General features: G+C 40.6%; 1 protein-coding gene across 1 annotated transcript in view; it reads left to right on the forward strand.

Moving 5' to 3' along the window:
- Nucleotides 1-1867: 1867 nt before the first annotated feature.
- The window catches only part of LOC139687718 (uncharacterized), a 130699-nt gene continuing 110512 nt past the window's right edge, over nt 1868-22054 (forward strand). The window contains exons 1-5 of the mRNA XM_071584978.1: nt 1868-1954; nt 2112-2234; nt 2728-2790; nt 2890-2951; nt 15189-15875. Coding sequence (XP_071441079.1) covers nt 2154-2234; nt 2728-2790; nt 2890-2951; nt 15189-15875 — 893 coding nt within the window. The 5' untranslated portion in view covers nt 1868-1954; nt 2112-2153. The remainder of the gene's footprint in view (nt 1955-2111; nt 2235-2727; nt 2791-2889; nt 2952-15188; nt 15876-22054) is intronic.

The following is a 22054-nucleotide window of genomic DNA, read 5'->3' on the forward strand; positions in this document are numbered from 1 at the left end:
ATAATTGTCAAGGGGCGAGTCATGTTCAGTTAAAACGGACGCGACTGACACAAGATTAGATAAACGACAATGAAGATTGTTTTTAGAATTTGTGAAATTTATAAAATAATTATTTACTCTTAGGTTATTAACTAAATAGGCTGCATTATGATGGGTAGTAGGGCTGTACTCAGTTTCGGTCAATGGTGACTAGGTCACCAGAGAAAAGTAAGGTTTTTAACGCCAAATGCATACTTATTCATCAAATATTGATTTCACCGGATCTGGAGGGCCGCTGGCATAAGAGTATACTCGCGCTGCGACTTAGAAACATCTAACATTTCTCCTGGACGGAGGATGATAAGAACGCGTATTCTCCTTCGCTTCGGGCGCCTAATCTCCGAGGCGGCTCTGTCGAATCAATTCACTCAACTCCCAAGCATCACCGAATTCGTCCAACCATATGACGGGATAAAGCGAAATAGCAAGATGAGCACAAGCGTGTTGCACCACTGCGCTGATTATTTGACATTATTTCTACAAGATAACTTTAAAAATAAATAACCATGACATTCTTGTTGCGAGAAGATACGAACTCACCCGTACGTACGCATGGGTGCGAATGAAGTTTTTAAAGAGCCCTCAATCATTCCGGTAAAAATTGCGTTCGTGCCGAGGCCTCTTCGTACAGTTTTAAGCTCTTTCTTCGAAGCACCGTTGTTGGAGTCTCCAACCATGATTGACTACCCCTCCTCCTCCTCAGAGTAATTATTTGCCAGAACGAACAGACTGGGAAATCGCCGCGACCAAATCATGTGACGTGACTGGGAATTTGAAGCCTTTTGTTCCGTTTATCTATCGGGTGTTGATCAGTTACATATTATCAGTCAGAAATGAATTTTCGGGGAGGTTCATGAGACTCGCTCCATCTCTCTACTGTTTAACAATGAATGTGAGTGCAATCAGACTAATCTTTCTTGGCAAGTGACAGTCGTGGAATAAATAAACCCATACTTTTCTGCCTTAATTAAAATTAATCCAGGGTGTGATACCAAGAGAAGCAGTCAAGGTCACTACTGTCAAATATCAACTCAAAATTACGGTTTTTAAAGGAATTTTCGGGAAAATGGGTGCGATTTATTTTAATTGAAATTTTAGTTAGTTTATGCATTAGTTTAAACGTATTATCAGCAAACATTTATTTATCTCAGTTCATGGGTTCTACGATTCGCCCGAGCCAGCCGTGTCCTGGCCGTTTATGATTGTGGGAATGGCTTCCTTCCTCCACAAAGCATCCAAATTGTAATTTGTAGTCTCTGTGAAAAGCTCAAACAAACCTCAGGAGTTTGCTTAGCTTCGTCTCCTTTGAAATATTTCAGCTTCTAATAGAAACCCTAGACATCCTTTGAGCCTGCAATTTTTCGCGTTCCCTATCGACACTTCAAAAGATGTCTGGAAAAGGAACCGCTGATGCGAGTGCGTAATACGATTTTTCTTTATAAATTGGCATTGCTTCAAATCTTTATGTGTATATGTATGTTCACCCAATTCAGCTTTACCCTCCACTCAAAAGCCCGGGTAAAATTCGGGTAAAAAATCGGGTAAATTCGCTGATTCTCCCGTTGTCACTGTTGATCATGAATTCAAAAGGAAAACTTACCGTAAATATATTTTTGGTTATTAATTGCAAAAAAAGAATGCGTATTCTCAAATAATACTTGCTTTTTCAAATTGACGTCCTCAGTACTGGTTGCCGTGAAAGATAAAACAGCTCACTCTGATACATCTCGTCATCAAAGAGCAGCTGTTCTTGGGGAGCCACTATCTCCTTGGAGTATACTGCCACCTTTTGGAGGTAGGATAAACTTCTTAGTGAACGGCCGTACGCCCTAAGACGAAAGTCGTTGTCAGCCAAACCGGACGACTTAGGCCGGAAGAGATAGTGGATATTAGGCGGAACCTCAAAGAAACCATGGTAGATATACGTTAATATTCTGTTTTATCAGACTGCAGTCTGAATGTCTTACTTAGACCTGGATTGTCTTATCTTACTAAGGCGTTTTTGTATCATTCCGTCTCGTTTAATGCTGCACGCAATTTCACTCTTCTATTTTCGCCTTTACAACTTTCAGTGATTTCAGCCTGCTATCATACGCTATTAATGCAAGGAGCAGATGTCAATAAAGCAGGACATACCCTCACTCCTGACAGCACAAAGATGGACAACCAAGGAACTTTTACGTGCCCTTCAACAGGTATTCTCTATTTATGTATCCATAATGTGATTTTTGTTATTGTTGTTCTTTTGAGAGCTAACGTTTTAATATATTTTATTCGGCTTACAAATAGTGATAATATTTCCGTATAAAATTTACGGCATGCCATCCGATCATTAAATAAGGCTGCTGGCTCACATTTTGAAGAATATGGAGCGTTTGGAAGATTAAGAGGCTTTTCCAAACTTGAGTGATGGAAGGGTGAAGCTACTAACACTAATTATGCAGTCTCCACCTGAATAAATGTCTAATTACATTTAAGTTCTCCTTTTCTCCCCCCTCTTATTCTAAATGTTTCATTTGTTCATGTCGCTCGCGCAATAGTTTAGGTGCAAGCATTTTCTTTTCGACGGATTGTTTCTTTATAATTCGTACACAAGTGTTGTATCATCGACGAAGTGTTAGGAGCTAGCATTGACGAGGATCCTTATTGTTTCATTTAGGTAATGCTTGGGCTTTTTTTCTTTGTCAGAACGGACTTGGGGATTCTGTACAATTCTTTCGGAAAAGGAACATGGACGGAGACGCCTTCTTGGTGTGTAACTGCATGCTGACTTGATATGTTATCTACATTTCCTTGCTGTTAACCTTTTGATACTTCATAATTTTTTCTAACTGTAATAATCTCTTGCAGGGGTTCTCGGAACTACGGCTAATAACAGAAGCGAATGGCGAGCTAAGTTTGACTACGATAAGGTAAATGCATATAGCACCCTCATTCATTTCACATTTCAAGTTGTCCTGATTTATCCTAATTTGATAAGAGTTTGCTTAAGCCTGTACCATGCCGTAAAATCGAACTCGGCTGGTCTCCGCACTCCCATGCGTAACTCGTTCATGTCACCATCCTCTTATTATGGGCGTGTAACAGACTGGATTCTTTGAGCCCATGGCAAAGAGTGGAACTAATATCTTAACGTGACAAATTCTCTTTCGCTCTCTAAAGTAGCCTCGGTTATCTTGTACTAACCGGTACTCATTCAATCTATTTCCCAAAACATCCATTGCATTTAAAGAATTTGCAGCCTTTCCCGATAGTCAAATCGCCCGATCATTCCTTATTTCGCGATGAATATCATGAATATAATATAATAGAATATGAATATAATGATATCACCTCGGTGGATGTAATATCTTATCAATTTAAACGTTTCCGTTTATTGTGAAACAATTTATTCAAGATTTTTTTCAATGTACATCTAAATTTATAATGCGTGAATGCATCGGAAAAGCTGTAATCATTCAAGTACTTTTCGTTTTTCATTCATGCGTTTGGCTGTTGCGACTAAACAGTTATGCGCGATTGAAGTATCTAGCTGTGCGGAAAAGCTATGCGAAAGAAATATATGAACGATTAATGCATTCCGATTGTCTTACCGGTGGCCTATTGGTTTATATAGATATATTAGTTGAGAAGGACTGGAGTCATTTAATTTTTTGTATTTATTAACTACATTTATTATATTTTCAATTCTTTTATAGTGTTACAAATGGAAGCAGGAATTTTTTTTTATCAAACTCATGCAGTATTTGGTTTATTAGGACAAACTAAAAAGGCGTTTCCGCATCGGTTGGTCAAAACCCACGAATGCAAGATACGAGTACAACGTCTGGCGTCACTGATAATTTATTTGATCAATTAATTGCAACCTTCATCCCGTCCATTATCCCTATCCTATTCTTGCCCTTTTCTCGTTTGCCTAACATTCTCCCCTCTATCACAGTCTTCAACATCCCACCACGTTCAATATGCCTCATCCCTCCATCTATTCTTATTTTCTGCATTGTAGTCAGTTTTCCCGATTCGCTATCAAATGTCTTTTCAAAATCTAAGAAATGGGCAAATACATCCCGATTGTATTTTATGTTCCTCTCCGTGAACTTATTACTGCAATGGTATCACGCGTGCATCCCCTTTCCGAACTCAAACTGATCGTCCCTTATGTAATCATTTGCCCTGCTCTGTCCTTTTGTTGATCCTAAGAACCACTTTAGCTGTGAGCGAAATCAACCTTTGATCTGTAGTTTTCACATGATGTAGGCTTTACCTTTTTCGGAATTGGGACTGTTTCCCAGTCTTCCGGCCAGATAATCCACATTGCCACGAATCAGTTCAAATACAAAAGACTTCATGTCATTGTTTTCATAAATGTTTCAGTAGTTCCGAAGGAATGTTAACTTGAAGTTGTTTTGCGTGGTGATGGGGGTTTGATGAAGCTATATGAAACTAAAAATATGAATCACCATTTTGAAGTTCTGTAATTCTAGAAGAAAAACGCATTAAGATCTGCACTAAAGTTTAAAAAAAATTATGATTGACGGTATATAGTATAAGGTATACCGTCTTTCTAAAATCCTTTTTCAAAAATTACCCTTGTGTCCAGTATCCCATGTTCAGTTACTCTTGCCTCTCATATCATCTAGTTCAATGTTTCCCAAACTTTGCCCCCCCCCCACCCCCACCCCTTGGAGCCATTAAACCTATCCTAATGGACAGGTTTAAAATAGTCAGGATCACAAAACCAAGTGACCAAATGAGGAACATTGAAATAATTATGTAAAAAACAATGACTAATCAAATGTTTATTTACAATCCAACAGATTTATAGTTTTCGTATGACATTTATGCAAAAGACTAATACAGAATAACAGGAACAAATGTAAAATGTAATTTTTACCCAAAAAATAGATTTAAGAAACAAATATTTTTTTAAAGGCTTTAATTTGAAGTTGACATGTCATTTTTAACTTTAGTTGAGCAATTGTGTAACCTGAAAATTTTCAATTTATAAAAATTGAACCAATCTTGTTTTGTTAAAATTAGTTAAATAAGTGACAATTGATTACAGTTTTTCATGGTCTGGAAGTCATTTTAGGAGATTTTATTGCCTAATTCGTTAACATATTTCCATCAAATAAAATTGGCATGAAATGACGGATGGGCTTTGTGACCTAATACTAGTTTTCTAACGTCCAGGTTAATGTCACTTAGCAGGAGTCTTAATTCACCGCGTGCACAAACCTGAAGTCTAATGTTGAGAGTTGTTTCACCACCATTCATACAGCTGGGTACCTATGGGAAACCCTCATGTAACCAAAACTTGATAATTTATGTTAAACTGTTAATTTCAATCAGTCATTTTGTGTCATTTTGTAGTCCCAATTAATTCTTCCTTTAATAGTCAACTGCCTCAATATCTACTGAAGGATGTATCGCCCCGTGTGGAATTTTCAACAAAAGATCCCCAAATCATTTTATCATGTTGCTATGTAAGGGGGCTGAATGGTCACAAAAGACTCAAATTATCATCGCCTATACCAGTTTTCTCGTTTAGCATGGAAGGAAATGTTAAAGCTCGCGGCGACCTATGTTGCTCTTTAATAAAATAAGCTTCGAAATTAACAGTCACCGGAGTTTGCCCTTTAAGGTTGAGGTTGTTTTCACTTCCCTGAAATTGTTGATTCATTTCATTGAACTTTGCAAATTGTTCAGAGGAAAATGCAACATCAATCAACCTCTAAGGTTGTCGCTGAGAAAATTTTCTTTCTCCTAAAGAACTGCATTGCAGTGTCAAAAAGATTGTAGAAGTTCCTTATACAATTACCTTTTAGTTCTAGTTAAACTTCCGTGTGTAGTGACAAACGTTGGAACTCTTCGTCGTTTTTATCACTCGACTCTCGAGAGAGAGTCATCAAGGCCTTCATTTGTTACCCATTGTAATTATAACTTTCAAGGGCTTGTGAAGGCGATCACTGTGTTTTAGCCACTAGATGTCTGCGAATGGCACATTGAATAGCAAAAACATTGTATATATTTTATCATGTGTGCAATACAACCATGGCGACGACCAATTGACAAGAGCTCGGTCTGTCGCAACGTGAAGTATATTAGAAAGTGGATTTTTTCTGTTCCTAAATGGCTGCTGTACGATACGAAGTATTGACTCCCCTTTAGTGAAGTTTCTAATTGCCTTTCAGACAACTCTTGCGGTAGATTTTCATATTTCATGAAGCGTACGTGGGCCAGAACAGATTCATTACCAGGCAAAGTGGACCCTCTAACTGATGTAAATTCTGTCGATCTCAGGATGCTGCATAATATATCTTCCGGATTTTCAGCCATCTATTCGTTATTGAACTGAAGTTTCTCTTAGGGGAATAATTTTTTCTGTATCATATGGTGGCTCGCTATTACTATTCGCCAATTGAATGTGGCTTTTTAGATGTGTCAATTAATGGCGAAATATTGTACGATGCATTCAAAACATGGGCGATACTTGCTGAAGCAATGCATAACTTGAAAGTAATATACGAATTTGCAATCTGTCTCGGAGTGAAAAATTTATTTTTTTAGCCAGTCTTTTTTGTCTGGTTAGGGTGTGCCTTCCTAAAATGGCCAATTAGGCTGTAAGGTTTCATCGTCTCATTTGTGAACAACCTTTCGCATAGTAAGCACATAAGTCGTGTGCTTGTTTACAAGGGATTCTATAAGTCCGTACTTAAGATAATCCACATAATACCGTCTACATTTCTTCGTTGATGTGTAATTTCCTGCCATTTGTTTCTACAATAAAGGTTCGAAAGTTAAAATAAAATTTAGCTTCAATCAACTAAATGGAGTGCACGCATGGGTTAATGACAAGACGTGGATCATGTCTTCAGCTTGTTGCTTTTTAAAATAATGTCGTGGTCATATGGTCATATGAGAAACATTAAAACAATATGAATGTGCTTGCGGCGTAATTTGAAACGTACTAATAAGCAAAGGTGAACATTGGTATTTGTTCTGCATGCCTTCTATAAAAGACTAGTTATTTACGCGTTACTTTCCTCCTGGACGGTAGTAGTTTTACTCCAGGAAATAATATTAGTAGAATTTATTTTGTATAAATATCGTACATTTCCTGTACAAATGGAATGACTTCATCTCGCGAGAGCGAATCCGAAAATGGTGCGTAGGGAGTTTGTGCCAGAGGTCTGCACATGCACCTTCGCCGTCTTTCATACAGAAATCTAACAGTCTGCTGCAAAGTAGGTTCCTCTCGAGTTCTATTTCTAATACTGCGTTAGTCAGTTGAGGGTGCAATATTTCTTTGGCTCCTATTATGTCGTTATGGTTATATTAGTTCGTGCAATTACCAACATGATATTATAAGAAAGTCAGTTCAAGGGACTGTTGCGGTGAAATTGGCTTAGATTCAATTTTTGGATACTAGTTGTGCGTTGGTTCAAGTAAAGTTTATTCCATGGCAAGGTCTCTTCATTCTATGGTATATAAAGGAGGAATTTTGTGAAGAATGTGTTCGCTACTCTGCTTACTCGTCAAGGCGAAATATTTCCAAAGTTTTATATTTATTTAAAGAACTATTGTAAATATTTCTTATTGTTTGAAAAAAGGTATAATTCAAGGGAATGCACAATGTCAGCGAAAACCTGACTTAGATCAGTGAACCGGGAATTTGTTTAATTGATGTCTAATCGGCAAAATTTTCATCTTGTTTCTACGAAGGATGAAGGAATAGCTTCTTTTTAAAATATTACCATTTTATAAGAACATAATACGATTGATTGCCTTTTCGGGTCAACCACCAGGTCAGGGTGTCCCTGACCCGAGGAAACTTCCAACAAATGCACTAGGTGGATACGAAGGAGATGTTTGTGGGAAGGTGGTTGGGGGACCAGGGCCTTTGACAGGTCAGTCTGGTATTTAAAGGGCTATTGACTGAAAAACCGCCTTTACATCTGTGATTAATAAACTCCAACCATTTCTCGACGTCCGCAGCAATCTCAATCTTTCAAGTCTTCTTCCCCGAAATTCAAAGACATTTTCATGGTGTGAATTGTGCTGGCTCCGATTCGGCCTGGTCGACCGATCCGGGTGGTCATCGGGAAAACAGGCACGAAGTGCACGTGGGCACGAGTTTCTCGGTAATGATATGGAGTAATCGGGAAAATTAAGTGGTTTACAAATGCGTAGAGACTTCGTGCTAAGGTTTTTGACGACTCTTGCTATCATGCTGTCTTATGTTTGACGTAAGAGTGGAAACTGTTTGCGTATAAAAAAAAGCCGATGCAACGGTTTTTGTGAATTTAACGAGTTTTGGAATTATTATATTGCAAGACCAAGACTAGTTTTTTCCCTTTTCTAAGAAAACTAAGATTTGTTATGTTGATCGCAAATTAAGTGCATTTTTAGGTGAAACAAGCTAGTAAATGGATGAAGCTAGTACTTAGGACTTCACGTTTGAATACGCAGATGGAGGGGAGAATGAGAAAGAGGAGGGGGGAGGAAGAGTGGTTGCATGAGTTTCCTGTTGCTGACCCAAGGAGGTATCATGCGCAGCTCGTTGGGACCCATTTTTCGGCCTTCGTGATTAAAATGAGACGAAGGCAGATGGCCGGCCCATCACGCCGCTCCTGCATTGCCCTACGGACCTGCAGAGAGCGACGTCCTACTGTACCATGTTACAGCGACGCCGTTAAAACAGGCGACGCTGCCTTCGGAAAATTCAGAGGAAAGAGCATGAACAAGAATGATTCGAGATGGAAGAAGTAGAGTAAAGAACAGGCGCAGTAAAGAAGCAACAAATGAGGGGGTGATTTGGTTTTTATTGTTCCTTTGGAACGTTACAGCAATATGTTCAGTCTCACAATAGTTTCACACCAAGTCAGTTAACATTGTTTTATCACAGTATTTACAAAAATGTTTGACAGTTTCGTACATGAAATAGTTTTAAAAAATTCATACCAGATAATATAGGAACAGGTGGGTTAGGTGCCAAAAGGTAGTGGGTTAAGTGCCATAAGGTATTTCATTAGAATTATGTAATTATTTTCTTAATTTCCTTTAAGTGCCATAATTTTCCCCTAATTTCTTTAAGTGTCCTACCTAGTTTAATCGCATAAGAGTCACCTTAATTTTCCCCCCAATTCTCTAAGTGTCCTATTTGCCTTTAAAGCCCCATCGGAGGGCCCTACCGCGAGTTAGAGGCCTTGTCTCAATCTAAGGGGGGACTCCTGCGCACTACACGCTATTTTCCTGGAAAAGGAGTCGTGTCCTTACCTTGATCAACTGCATAGTCCACCGGCGGAAGAACTCTGCTTTCCATCGGCGATCCCCCGTTGATAATTCACAACACTTCACACACGCACACAACTGACCATGCACTTTATGCCACCACACACACACCACACACTACACTAACACCAGCCACATCGCGCCGAATCGCTTTGATGGGGCGATCCTACTGCAAGCAACGGGATTGCGAGGATTCTGGGATAAGAGGGGGCGCTCTGAAAATGAAAGCATGACAACCCGACCTCAAAGAGTGTGTAGCAATAATTAATTTGAAGATGCGTGGTCGCGAGGTATTTTCGTACAGACCAAATAATGACTATATTGGGTTCTGGAATGTCATCTTTGAATGAGAGAATTAGGGAAATAAGAGAATAATGCCTATCGTAATGAAAAAGTTCCGACAATCAGGAGCTTGAAAAATGTTGAGTCGTGGTCATTGAAAGGGAAGAGGTCTTGGGTAGTGTAATGCAGAGTCAATGACGCCAGTGCTCACGACGACGCACGAGCAATCATTTGTAGACCATTAGAAAGGAGCAACTCCTCGGATGGAACCCCGCTTGACCACAGCATGCCAACACACCATGATGGTAGGAAAGGTTCTGGACGGGTGTGCGACGACAAAGATATTTGATCGTGCGATCAAAGGAAGGAGCTCGAAGGAAATCGTGGAATTTGGAAGGGGAGAAAAGTCTTCCCCGAAAATTAAGTTGAAGTAATTTTGTTTTTATGAGAAGAGATATAGTAATGGGAGAATTTTGAAATTGCTGGATATGAAAGCGAAATATTGAAATGTACTGTCTAATAATTTAGAAGGTGGCAATGAATTGAGAGCGTTACAGGAAGCCGCCGGAGTAAGCAGCGAGGAAGGTGGAGATGTGAAGTCTGATGGGGTTACGCCGAAATCGGAAGACGTTCGAAAGGGAGTAGTTCCGATTGCTCTTTCGCCACGAGGTCGAGCAATCCTATTTTAAGAAGAAAAAGCTTAGGGAGAAGGGATTAAAGAAATGAATTATTTGGATGTTACTCCATTGAATGTTAAACGATGGCATTTACAGAAGAAATCGCGGTAAGAATGAGAGGAGTCAGAGTGATTGATTAGAAACTATGCTTGATGAAATTGGATAGAGAAATGAGGTATCCAAGAAGAATTCAACCGTCAGGAAAACTATTCCGTTGACTTCCGAGGGGAGAGAGACGAGGGAATGCAGCAACAGGGAAACTGCTCCAGTAAACTGCCCCTGCAACGGGAAAAATATGCAAGACTTCAATACCAAATGAAACTTACTGATTACTGTATTAATAAATTCACAATATATGCCAACATTCTATTCAAATAATTCCTCATTAATTACAACCCGCTATCATCAACGATGACCGATATCTTACAAAAAAGCTTCGAGCACGCACAGAGCAATTACATCGCATGCATATCATGAAACGGAGACTATCTCTGATGTAGTTACAAGAATCCTTCTACCAATACTAATTTCCACAAAATTATCAACCGATTAACCATCGACGGGTGCAAACACGGAATTAACTCACGGCAGACGGAACGGCGCGACATCCGCTCTCTCCTCCAGCTATGGTCTTCTCCTTCGGCAGGAATAAATTTCTCTCCACCATAAATCACACCAAGCATAACCCCGAACCGACTAACTCTTGACCCTGGAAATGCGAGGCTTATATAGGGATGGTACTGGAAGGGGGGAGAAGGAGACTCGAGCTAGGGGTAGACATTGGGTGTCGAAGAGGTCAAAAGGCACAGGAGACGGTGAAAAGGCGCACATCCTACTTGCAGAAAAGAGTGCGGTCTTGGTGTAACGGGGCAGGGTAAAGGCTGTGCTGGTGGGGTCCTCATTGAATCACAGGGGTGCGTGGTGAGGCAGTCAAGGCCGAGTGACACGTGCTAAAACGAGAAGGAACTCTCCATGTTCGAATTCGGTCGAATCTTGGGAAGTTTCAAAATTCTAGGCCGCCAGTTTTCGCTTTGACGGTGAAGTAAGAACTCCCTCGTGTTTAATGGCAACCTTGCCGTAAGAGCATAGAATCACACACCCTGCGAGTGTTCGAGTATGCGGATGCCTTGGCGCAGTTTGAATTCGATCGGCGGACGAAGAAACGGTGGAGGGTAGGAGAAAATGCAGGGCTCGCACTGTGAAGAATATGTTGGCTGGGCGTCGTTCTATGGGGTAATGTAAGTGGGGTGACGGAGTGGAGTTTTATGTAATCCGAGGAGAGTATTGGTGGTAGAAGAAAATTAAATAGGATAGATTGGAAATTGGATTTGAAACCCGAGGGAGGGTGGATATTTGTAGAGCAAAGTTACAAGAGTGATTATGAAAAAGACAGAAAATGCGCGTATTTGTATGTAGGTATGTATATTCCTCGCAATGCGTCTATCACCACGTTTCCTTTGCTCACCTCGCCCACCTCTGTATATTATTTAACTCTTTATGCTACACTACCTATCTATGTGGTTACGTTATTCCATCATCTTATCTCGTCTATCTTTATAATTATCTCGTCCGAAATCCATGGTTTCCTTGCACTTTTCCTATTTTACTGTTCCTATCGTTTCCTTTGCAGCTTCCAATATGCCTTTTTTCGTATGTTCCGATTTCTTCTCCATTGTACCACTTCCCTTTTCCTAAATCATATTTTTCTCTAAAGTCTGCGGACACTCCTTTCTTATCGTTCCGCTTAATGAATCTCAATTCTATTTTTTAAACCGTAATACCTGCCTTTCTCTCTTAAATCTGCCGTAGCATTTTCATAGTACTAATTTATGTTCTAAATCCGCACCCGGGAAGTTTCTCATTTTTTGCGCCGTTCTGAATCCCTGCCTAAAAATAATCTAATCCAATAAATGCCTTCTGAATACCCTGGTATTTTCCCTGCATAAGAGAAATGTCATTCTTAGTTCCCTCCCTAAGGTCACTCTTAGTTCTACGTAAACCATAGGCCATTCATTGTCTCACCAACATCTCTTCCTTCGCATACTGCATATTTACATTCGTATAGGATTCATAAAAAGAATACTTGGGAATTGTAATGAGAGGGACAAGGAGTTTTGTTATTTCACGTGACCCTAAGCCCCACCTTGAGTATACTGCGGGTGTTTGGATCTTCACGAGGTAGGACTAACTTTGGAACTAGATCGAGTGCAACCTAGAGCAGCTAGGTTTGTGAAAAGTTATTATGAACAAGGTAGCAATGTCATGACGCTATCGGAATTACGAAGAATTACGATGGGAACCCCTCGTTGGCCGTGGGCTTAAATACAGATTAAATTTAATGCGTAAATTTGAGGCAGATTACTTTTCTGAGGATTTTAAAGACATATTACAGGCTCCTACTTGCTTAGATAGATCAGATCACGTATGTAAAATCGGGGAGATGTAGAGTAGAACGGATAGGTGTAAAATGTCGTTATTTCCTCGTACCAACAGAAATCAAAATAGATAAAGCAGCAACGGCTTATGAGATAATTGGAATTGGCAGTGTATCTATTTTGTCGATATCCTGCATGTTATTTTTTTATTAAATAGATCCTTATTTTTAACAGTTATGCCGCATGATTTAAATATACCTATCCTGTTTTTGAATGTTGTTGCATGTAAGTACTTTCTTTCGTGTGATTAACTTTGTTCCAGTGCATGATCAAATTAACATTTGTGATTGTGCGTGCATGGTGTCCTAACATCCCCCGCCACACGTCCTTGCGGCGGCTTGCGGGGTATTATGTAGATTTACAAGATAGATGATAGTGTGTTAACCGTCTTGTATAGCGCACCAATTTCACCCTTCTCCCACAAACTTTCCATATCCTTGCTTTGCGTCTTCCACCACGCTACTTTGGTTTTATTTGTTACCCATCTCAATTTATTATTTGACTCTTTGTGCTTCCATCTGCCAAAGTCTGTGTTTACATTCTTCCATTTCCTACTCTCATCTATCTTTCTAATCATCTCATCCGTGATCCATGGTTTTCTTGTCCTTTCCCCATTAACAGTTCCTATAGTTTCTTTTAAGGTTTTCAATATCCCTTTTTTGATTTATTTCCATTTTTCCTCGATAGTACTCAGCTCTTTTCCCTCATTCCTGATTTCCTCTACAGCTTATATTCCTTCCTCGTCAATCCAGTTAATGCTTCTGCATTTCATTTCCTATCCCGCCGTCCCTGTCTTGTCTTTGGAAACGGTCGCTAAACTTCATAACAACTAAATTGTGATCTGAGTCCGCATCCACTCACAGGAAGCTCTGCGAATTGATCACACTTCCTTAATCTTTGCCTAACTGATACCTTTCTGAGTCACCTGGTATTTTCCATGTATACCAACGTCTTTACTGGTATCTAAACCAAGTCCTGGTGATGACTAAACCCTGTCTTCTGCATAATTCAATTGCTTTCTCCTCGCGGTCATTTCTCGTACCTACGTAAACTGTAGTCCCCCACCTTATCACCATCTCTTCCTTCGCCTACCGTCGCATCCCAAACCCCCGTCACTATAAAATATTTCCCCGCAGGAGCTCGCGCGGTAATGTTCTCCAGCTGATCGTGTACTCTATCCACTTCTTCCTCCTTGTGATTGCTTGAAGGCATGTACACGGATACCTTAATGATGACCGAGGATGTCGGTTCTGCTTTTTTCTCTGCTAGAAATATTCTATCTGTTGCTTGCTCTATGTTGACTACACTTCTTCCTAACTTTTTATTGAATATTATGGCAACCCCTCGTTGGCTCTGGCCCCTTCGGCTTTATATTACTCAATAACCATCAGTCCAATAATCCCCGCTATCCTTCTGAGATTGATACTCACGGCCGCTTGGGCCGAGTTCCGTAGTTGCCAGGATTGATATTCTCTATAAGAGAATCTATCCTGTCCATATTTTGATACCTTAGGAGATGAGCGCACCTCGTGCTAATTCTAGAGATAAAATGAAGGTTCAGCCTTGGGCTCTGGGTGTGAACTCAATTGGCTCGGTCCCTGGGAAGTCATATTAGCTGGATGTGCTTTGCTGAGATACCAGGGACTCAACGACTACCAGAAATATCTGCGTGGCAAAAATATAATAATGAAACTTATGATCATATATTTTCATGGTTCCATTGTATTGCATCTAGTCCATCGCTGATTCAGCCTTGGTTGATTTCAAACTCCTGTTTAGGGTGCCAATAACATAAGGTCTGATTTTGCGAACTCTTCCTTGATCCGCAATACCGTTGTTAAATAATTTATTCAATACAACCAACTTATCTTTTTCTTGATTTAATATTTAATATGTTGAATAACAAGTTGGCTGATATTGTGAGCAATTGACAATCCTTTTTGTCAGTGGAATGCAACATTTATAAAGTTCATGAATTCAAAGTTTCTGATGAATCCTGGCCAATATTTCTGCACCTTGTTTTTACCTATTTTTTCTATATTTGAATGTGCTGCAGCTAGGATGGTAGGATATTTATTTTATAATGTCGGCCATTGATTCGTATAAAACAAATGGTGTGGAAAATGAATCGAAATGTCGAACGATGTCTTCGACATCAAACTAATGCTTTGTCAAACTTATATAGTCGGTATAAAAAGGTCGACATGGTGTTTTTATATAGACATATCGTAAAGCCCTCGATGCATAAATACCCTTCACTCTCCAAGTGAGGGTAGTTAAAATAAAATAATTGCAAATTTAAGTTACTTTAAGATTACGCCCTTTCGCTACTTTAGCCCAGATTACTATACAATATCCCTTCATCGTTCTTTCTACCGGTCACATTCACAATTACATGGTTTTTACATTTACATGGTTCCTCGCATTCATTAAAATAATGTGTTCTTCCTATGAATTTCAGGAATATCACTAAGTTCATCGATGGCATCAAGACGCAGCCAGAAAAACGCACCCTCCTGTTCAACAGGACAAGGAAGCCTCAGGCTCCCATTAAACCGGAAGAGTCACTGAGAGCAAAGTTGAAACCAGTACCGTCTTCGGGTCAGTGGCAGAATCATGGGCGGAATGCAGGCATCGGGACAGTCCCCATCCAACCGGCCTTCGGAAGTACACGAGATATGACCTCAGCGACCACGGCACCGGGGAACAAAGTCCATTCAGGCCTCGCCCTTGGGAGCCGATGCGACAACAATCCTGTCACCATTCCAACCGTATTCGGTAACGGCCGAGGTTCGAGTCCCAGCTCCACCTTCAAGGCTGGCCCTTCGATGCCCTCCGTTCGCCCGCCGGGTATCCAGGGGAAGAAGCCATATCCGCCGATTCCTCTGAATAAACCCAATCTAAAGGTCCCGTCAAGCAGGAAAAGCGTCCCCGCGTCCCAGGAGGATAGATCGATGGGGATGGACATCTTGTTGCAGAGCGCGCTGTTTAAAGCTGCCCGCACACGGGATGAGAGACAGCAGAACGGATGGTCAACCTCTAAACTGGTAGATGATGCCACCCGCCAGACGCCCAAGCCCCCGGTGGTCTCTCGATCTGTGCATCTGAAACCTGTGTCGTGCCTGCCCATGCCGCCGCCGATGGCTACGTGAGCATCTTTAACCTCCTCTACCTATCTTAGTTTTGTTGGTTGCGAAAAGATTGCCTCAGGGAACATCTGGCCTGAAATATTGGGTTGGGAATAAATCCATTGGCCTTTTACTTTCCGAGGGAATTCTGAAAGGCTTATCTATCTATCTTGAATAAATATGTAAAAGAGGTCATGGATCTTTTTTACATATTTATCCTACGGTTTTATTAATTTGCACAGTTTAGGCTTATCGCACTTGAGCCCAAATTGAAAATATTCGTCGCTGAGCTGATTTTTGGTCCCTTTCGAATCGTATCGCAAAATTTTAGAGTATTGATAACATATTCATCAACCATTGCATAGATTGCATTCCAAGGAAATTCTAATAACTACTGCGTTATACACGTTCATTTTCTTTGGAGCAATGACTAGAAAGTTAATATCAGAGGCGGCACATATAATATTTTTAACTGCTTCTTTTTTCCTGTTAAAGGAGCTTGGGGAACCTAAGAAATGGAGAGGTAAAAAGAGAGGGCGGGGAAAGGATAAGCACGTGTGGTTATTATAGAGAGGACGGTGGCATATAGCTGTTACCCTGGCGGAAGGTAGGAGGAAAGCATATAGAAGGGTTAGGCGGGAAGGGGACATAGAAGGGACAGAAGCAAGTTGAGGGATAAGGTATAAGTGATTCTAAGGAGGGCATTATTGGTGAAAGGTTGTTCCACACAAAAAGAATGGAGAGTAGGGGGTGGATGGATGGGAAAATCCGCGAAGGGTGGAGTCAGTTGGGGAGGGGGAGTTTCACTTTTGCTGTGGAAACGGGATTCTGAGGAGAAAGGAGTGGTTTATAAAAATTTCGTCATTTGATATAATCACATTCACATTTAACTGCACAACTTCAAGTTGTTCTAAAATATGAAGTCCTTTGCCCCCATTTTCGTATTGTAGAATCTCAGGACTAAATTTGCATGAGTGGGATGATTGTAGTAGATGCTTAACCAGGAGTGACGTTTCATCATAAGTCATCCAACGCAGGAATCATACTTCATTTTGTAAATGCCGGATTGTAAGAGGGGTTTCATTTTTTCTTTGCTCGGGCAAAGGATTTTTTCAGAGTATGAGGTTTATGAAATGATCTTTTCAACTTTCTTTTATAAATTTTCGGGTAATCGTATTGGAAAGATCAACAGCAAACAATAAACGACACTACCAATAAACTTGTGGAAAAGTGGAAATTTGTTTGTATCATCATGACGAACTGCAGGGCAAGTAATGCGATAAAAACTCTCGCAAAATCTTCATCGTATTTTTTTTTGAGAAAAATAAAATGTACATAAGCAAACGCCCACAACAAACGGGACACGCACCCTTGGTTGATGACGGGACATTAATTCCACCGTGAAAGCATCGGAACAAGGGGCGACACTAACATTTTGTGGTGTTCTACAGGCTATTTTGAGGAAGAAACCAAACGATTCTCGACACGAAAGGTTCCCTTCCAGAATACACAGTTACGCGAAGACGTAAACCTTCGGTGATTGTTCATGGGAAAGTGAATACCGCGCAAGGGAAGTCCACGGGACCTCACCCGCATCATCGATTTGTCTTACAAGTTTATGAGAAAAAAAAACATTTTTCAGGTTCACTTCACTCACAATAACATATTCCAAATGGTAGCTCCTGATTCGGATGTATGTGCCCGAAGCGGATTCTAATAACACGAGAGGTAAGCGCGGTGGTCATTCAGCACTGGATTCACTCCGTAGGGCCTCCCATCCACTTCCCCTCAGTATTCACCGTCCATTAGCAGTCAATGAGCTGCCCTCATATCGTCAGCGACTGCGGGCGATTACGAGAGCGCCCTACGGCCTCTTCTTCTCCCTGAACATGCCATTCACACAGTACGCATTATCTGCGGAGGAAGTCTTATTTTCAAGTTAAAAGACTGCTCTGAGAAGAACATGTTTTGATGCAGTGCCTTGAGATCTCGAGACAAATCTTGGAGCGACGGCTGCAAGTTGTATGCGATATTTTTCTCTGTTCCCTATACTAGGCTCCATTTATACTGGCTGGTACATCTCTCCACTTCAGCACTACACGATGCCGTAGTAAATACAGCTAAAATTTTATTTTTAAATTGGCAACCGAAGATTTCTTTTCGTTTGAACGCTAAACTCAGCGAAGGGAGAGACTCTATCATTTACCAATGATTTCTATATCCATAGTAATAATAATTATTATCATGGATAATGTAAATGTTGATACCCTTGGTACGTCAGCCTGTTTTGCAGTATAATGTTTTGTAAAACGAATCCGGCCGTTATGTTGCTAATGATTGTGAAACGCAAAGTAATCATTCCTTTATTTTCTTTGTTTATCGTCAACATGAGTTAGTAATCCGAGGATAGGGTTGTGTGGCAGCTCTGCAAAGCTGATGCACGAATGAAAAGAGTGGTTGATGCCAATCACTCTTAATATTCTTCACTCCTACTAATTACATCACCTGTTTCTCCTTTATGCCTCTCCTCTTTACCTACAGTATGTATACTGTCGTGCCTTTGGTGTGCCCGGATAATTTCACTCACTCGTCAAGTCACCTTCACCTAATCTTCATTTCTTTACTTCCATCATTCTTCGGTGGCACATTTCCATCTCATTCCAAGTTGCCATCGCCGATTATCTTTTTTTTCTCTGTTGATCCCATCGTCCATGTCCCGAAGTCGAAGAAAAGTGAACTCCAAATGCATTATTAGTTTTAATGAAAATCTTCCTTGTATCAATATCCGTTAGTGGCTGTTCCTTCGGGTAAAAAGCCTTCTTCGATTACCTTGGTCTTATCTCAAGGTCTTGGATTTTCTTTTTCTCCTCCATACAGTCCAATTTCCTGGACACATTGAATTTTTTTCCTCGCAAGTACAGAAGAAAGGGGAAGAAAACTCCAATGGCCGTAAGGATTAGTTGCCAATCTCTCGTCAGACCAAATGTTGTGTTGGTGTGACGGGAATCACGTCAGGGACCAACCACAACCTCTCGACCAGAATACCCTCTGTGGTGGTTTACGGGAGATTAATCCGCGTCAGGGACCAACACACAGCCACACGCACACTATCCTGCCTGAAATCCTTCACGAGGCTGTGAGACCCTGTTAAAGAATTTCAGATGGAGATGGAATCCTTCACGAGGCTGTAGAGTAGACCCCGTTAAAGATTCCAGGATATTCTCAAGCACACACTCTGTGGCGGTTTACGGGAGATTAATCCGCGTCAGGGACCAACACACAGCCACACGCACACTATCCTGTCTGAAATCCTTCACGAGGCTGTGAGACCCTGTTAAAGAATTTCAGATGGAGATGGAATCCTTCACGAGGCTGTAGAGTAGACCCCGTTAAAGATTCCAGGATATTCTCAAGCACACACTCTGTGGATGGCACAGACCAAACACACACACAAGCACTCGAGAAACGCACACACACTCAAAAGGGCCCAACTTCTGGGAGAATCTGGACACAGGTAAAAAGCAACTAGGAAGTGCGTCGAACACGCGTGTTTCGGCCACAAAGTGGCCCTCTTCAGCGAACCGAAGGGAAAACACCTCCAACACAAGGTTGAAAGTAAACAACCGTAGACAAACGTCATATTTATATAGAGACTGTGGGAGTTGGGGGGACCAATCGAAATAGGTGGAAGATGGAAAGGGGAGGGGTACTTTAAACGTATTGGTGAAGAGGAAGGAGGGGGGGGGAGGAGGAAAAACAGATACCAAGGGACTGAGTGGAACGGGAAGGAGTAATTATTGAAGGAGAAGGGGGGGGGAAGAGGGGGGGGGGGTTGGGTAAAAGTGAAAGGTATCCGAGTAACGGATTATGAAGGGGAATTGGGGGGGGGGGGTTTAAACATATTTCCGTTGGACCATAGTCCAACGGAAATATGTTTCAAAACTAGAGAAGTCATTTCAAAAGGGAATAAAGTGGGGAGAATGGAATCGGCCCTTTATCGTTGTTGACAACCACATTTCTAAATTTGTGTATGAAAATGCTTTCGTATGCGTCTAAAAGGTGGTTGAGGGTCTGTTTGATCAACTTCAATTCCTTTTCTGATGTTTTATGGTCTTCCTTGAGTAAGTGTAGGGCAATGCTCGATTTATCTGATCTGTTGTATCTGTAATGGGCCATATGTTCTTTGAATCTAGTTTTAATATTCCTCCGCGTCTGGCCGATGTAAGTTGAATCGCAGGAGGAGCAGTTTATTTTGTAAATGCCGGACTTGTTTGAGGCGTCGATTTTGTCCTTAGTGTTGCCTAATAGATGTTTTAGTTTGTTGGTGCTGCTAAATGATATATTAGTGTCAACGGTTTTAAAAATCTTTCCTAGCCCTTTTGTTAAATGTGGGTGGAACGGCAGTTTGATATACCGCGGGGTTTTATGTTGTGTGAGGGTGGTCGTGTTTTGAACTAGTTTTTTATGTTTGTGCTTTTTCACTAGATTGTCAATTATTGACTCTTTGAAGCCATTTTTAAAAGCTATAAGTTTGATGTTTTTTAATTCTTTGTAATAGTTGTTTCTATTTAATGGAATATTTACTAGTCTGTGTACAAGGGCATGGAAGGTGCCCAGTTTGTGACTGTTGTGTGTGAAGGAATCATGATGTATGTAATTGTTGGTGTGTGTTGGTTTGCGATACACGTCGTATGATATTTTAGTATTTCTTGTTAATAGTAGATCAAGGAATGGAAGTTGGTTATTCTTTTCTAATTCGTATGTGAATTTAACCGAGGGGAATAAACTGTTTAAGTCGTTAATAAACTGATCTATGTTATATGTAGTTGTGTCAAAGATGGCAAAGATATCGTCCACATATCTAACAAAAAGAGAAGGGAAATAACTGAATTTCTTTTTGAACTCCTTCTCAAAGTGAGTCATAAATACATTAGCTATGAATGGGGATAGAGGGTTTCCCATCGCCGTTCCAAATTCTTGTTTATAAAACTTTCCTTGGAATTGAAAGAAATTTTGATTCATGACTAGGTTAGTTAGTCTGATGTATTCATCAATTAAATTGGGATCTAGATGTAATGATGTTAACCAAACTTTTAGTGCGTTGATTGCAATTTCTACTGGTACGTAACACGCGTGTTTCGGCCACAAAGTGGCCCTCTTCAGCGAACCGAAGGGAAAACACCTCCAACACAAGGTTGAAAGTCAAAAAGAATTTCAAAAAGAAATTCAGTTATTTCCCTTCTCTTTTTGTTAGATATGTGGACGATATCTTTGCCATCTTTACATACATCATGATTCCTTCACACACAACAGTCACAAACTGGGCACCTTCCATGCCCTTGTACACAGACTAGTAAATATTCCATTAAATAGAAACAACTATTACAAAGAATTAAAAAACATCAAACTTATAGCTTTTAAAAATGGCTTCAAAGAGTCAATAATTGACAATCTAGTGAAAAAGCACAAACATAAAAAACTAGTTCAAAACACGACCACCCTCACACAACATAAAACCCCGCGGTATATCAAACTGCCGTTCCACCCACATTTAACAAAAGGGCTAGGAAAGATTTTTAAAACCGTTGACACTAATATATCATTTAGCAGCACCAACAAACTAAAACATCTATTAGGCAACACTAAGGACAAAATCGACGCCTCAAACAAGTCCGGCATTTACAAAATAAACTGCTCCTCCTGCGATTCAACTTACATCGGCCAGACGCGGAGGAATATTAAAACTAGATTCAAAGAACATATGGCCCATTACAGATACAACAGATCAGATAAATCGAGCATTGCCCTACACTTACTCAAGGAAGACCATAAAACATCAGAAAAGGAATTGAAGTTGATCAAACAGACCCTCAACCACCTTTTAGACGCATACGAAAGCATTTTCATACACAAATTTAGAAATGTGGTTGTCAACAACGATAAAGGGCCGATTCCATTCTCCCCACTTTATTCCCTTTTGAAATGACTTCTCTAGTTTTGAAACATATTTCCGTTGGACTATGGTCCAACGGAAATATGTTTAAACCCCCCCCCCCCCAATTCCCCTTCATAATCCGTTACTCGGATACCTTTCACTTTTACCCAACCCCCCCCCCCTCTTCCCCCCCCCTTCTCCTTCAATAATTACTCCTTCCCGTTCCACTCAGTCCCTTGGTATCTGTTTTTCCTCCTCCCCCCC

Source organism: Hetaerina americana, unplaced genomic scaffold (genome assembly GCF_022747635.1).
Source record: "Hetaerina americana unplaced genomic scaffold, ioHetAmer1.1.p SCAF_2, whole genome shotgun sequence".
Lineage (NCBI taxonomy): Eukaryota > Metazoa > Arthropoda > Insecta > Odonata > Calopterygidae > Hetaerina > Hetaerina americana.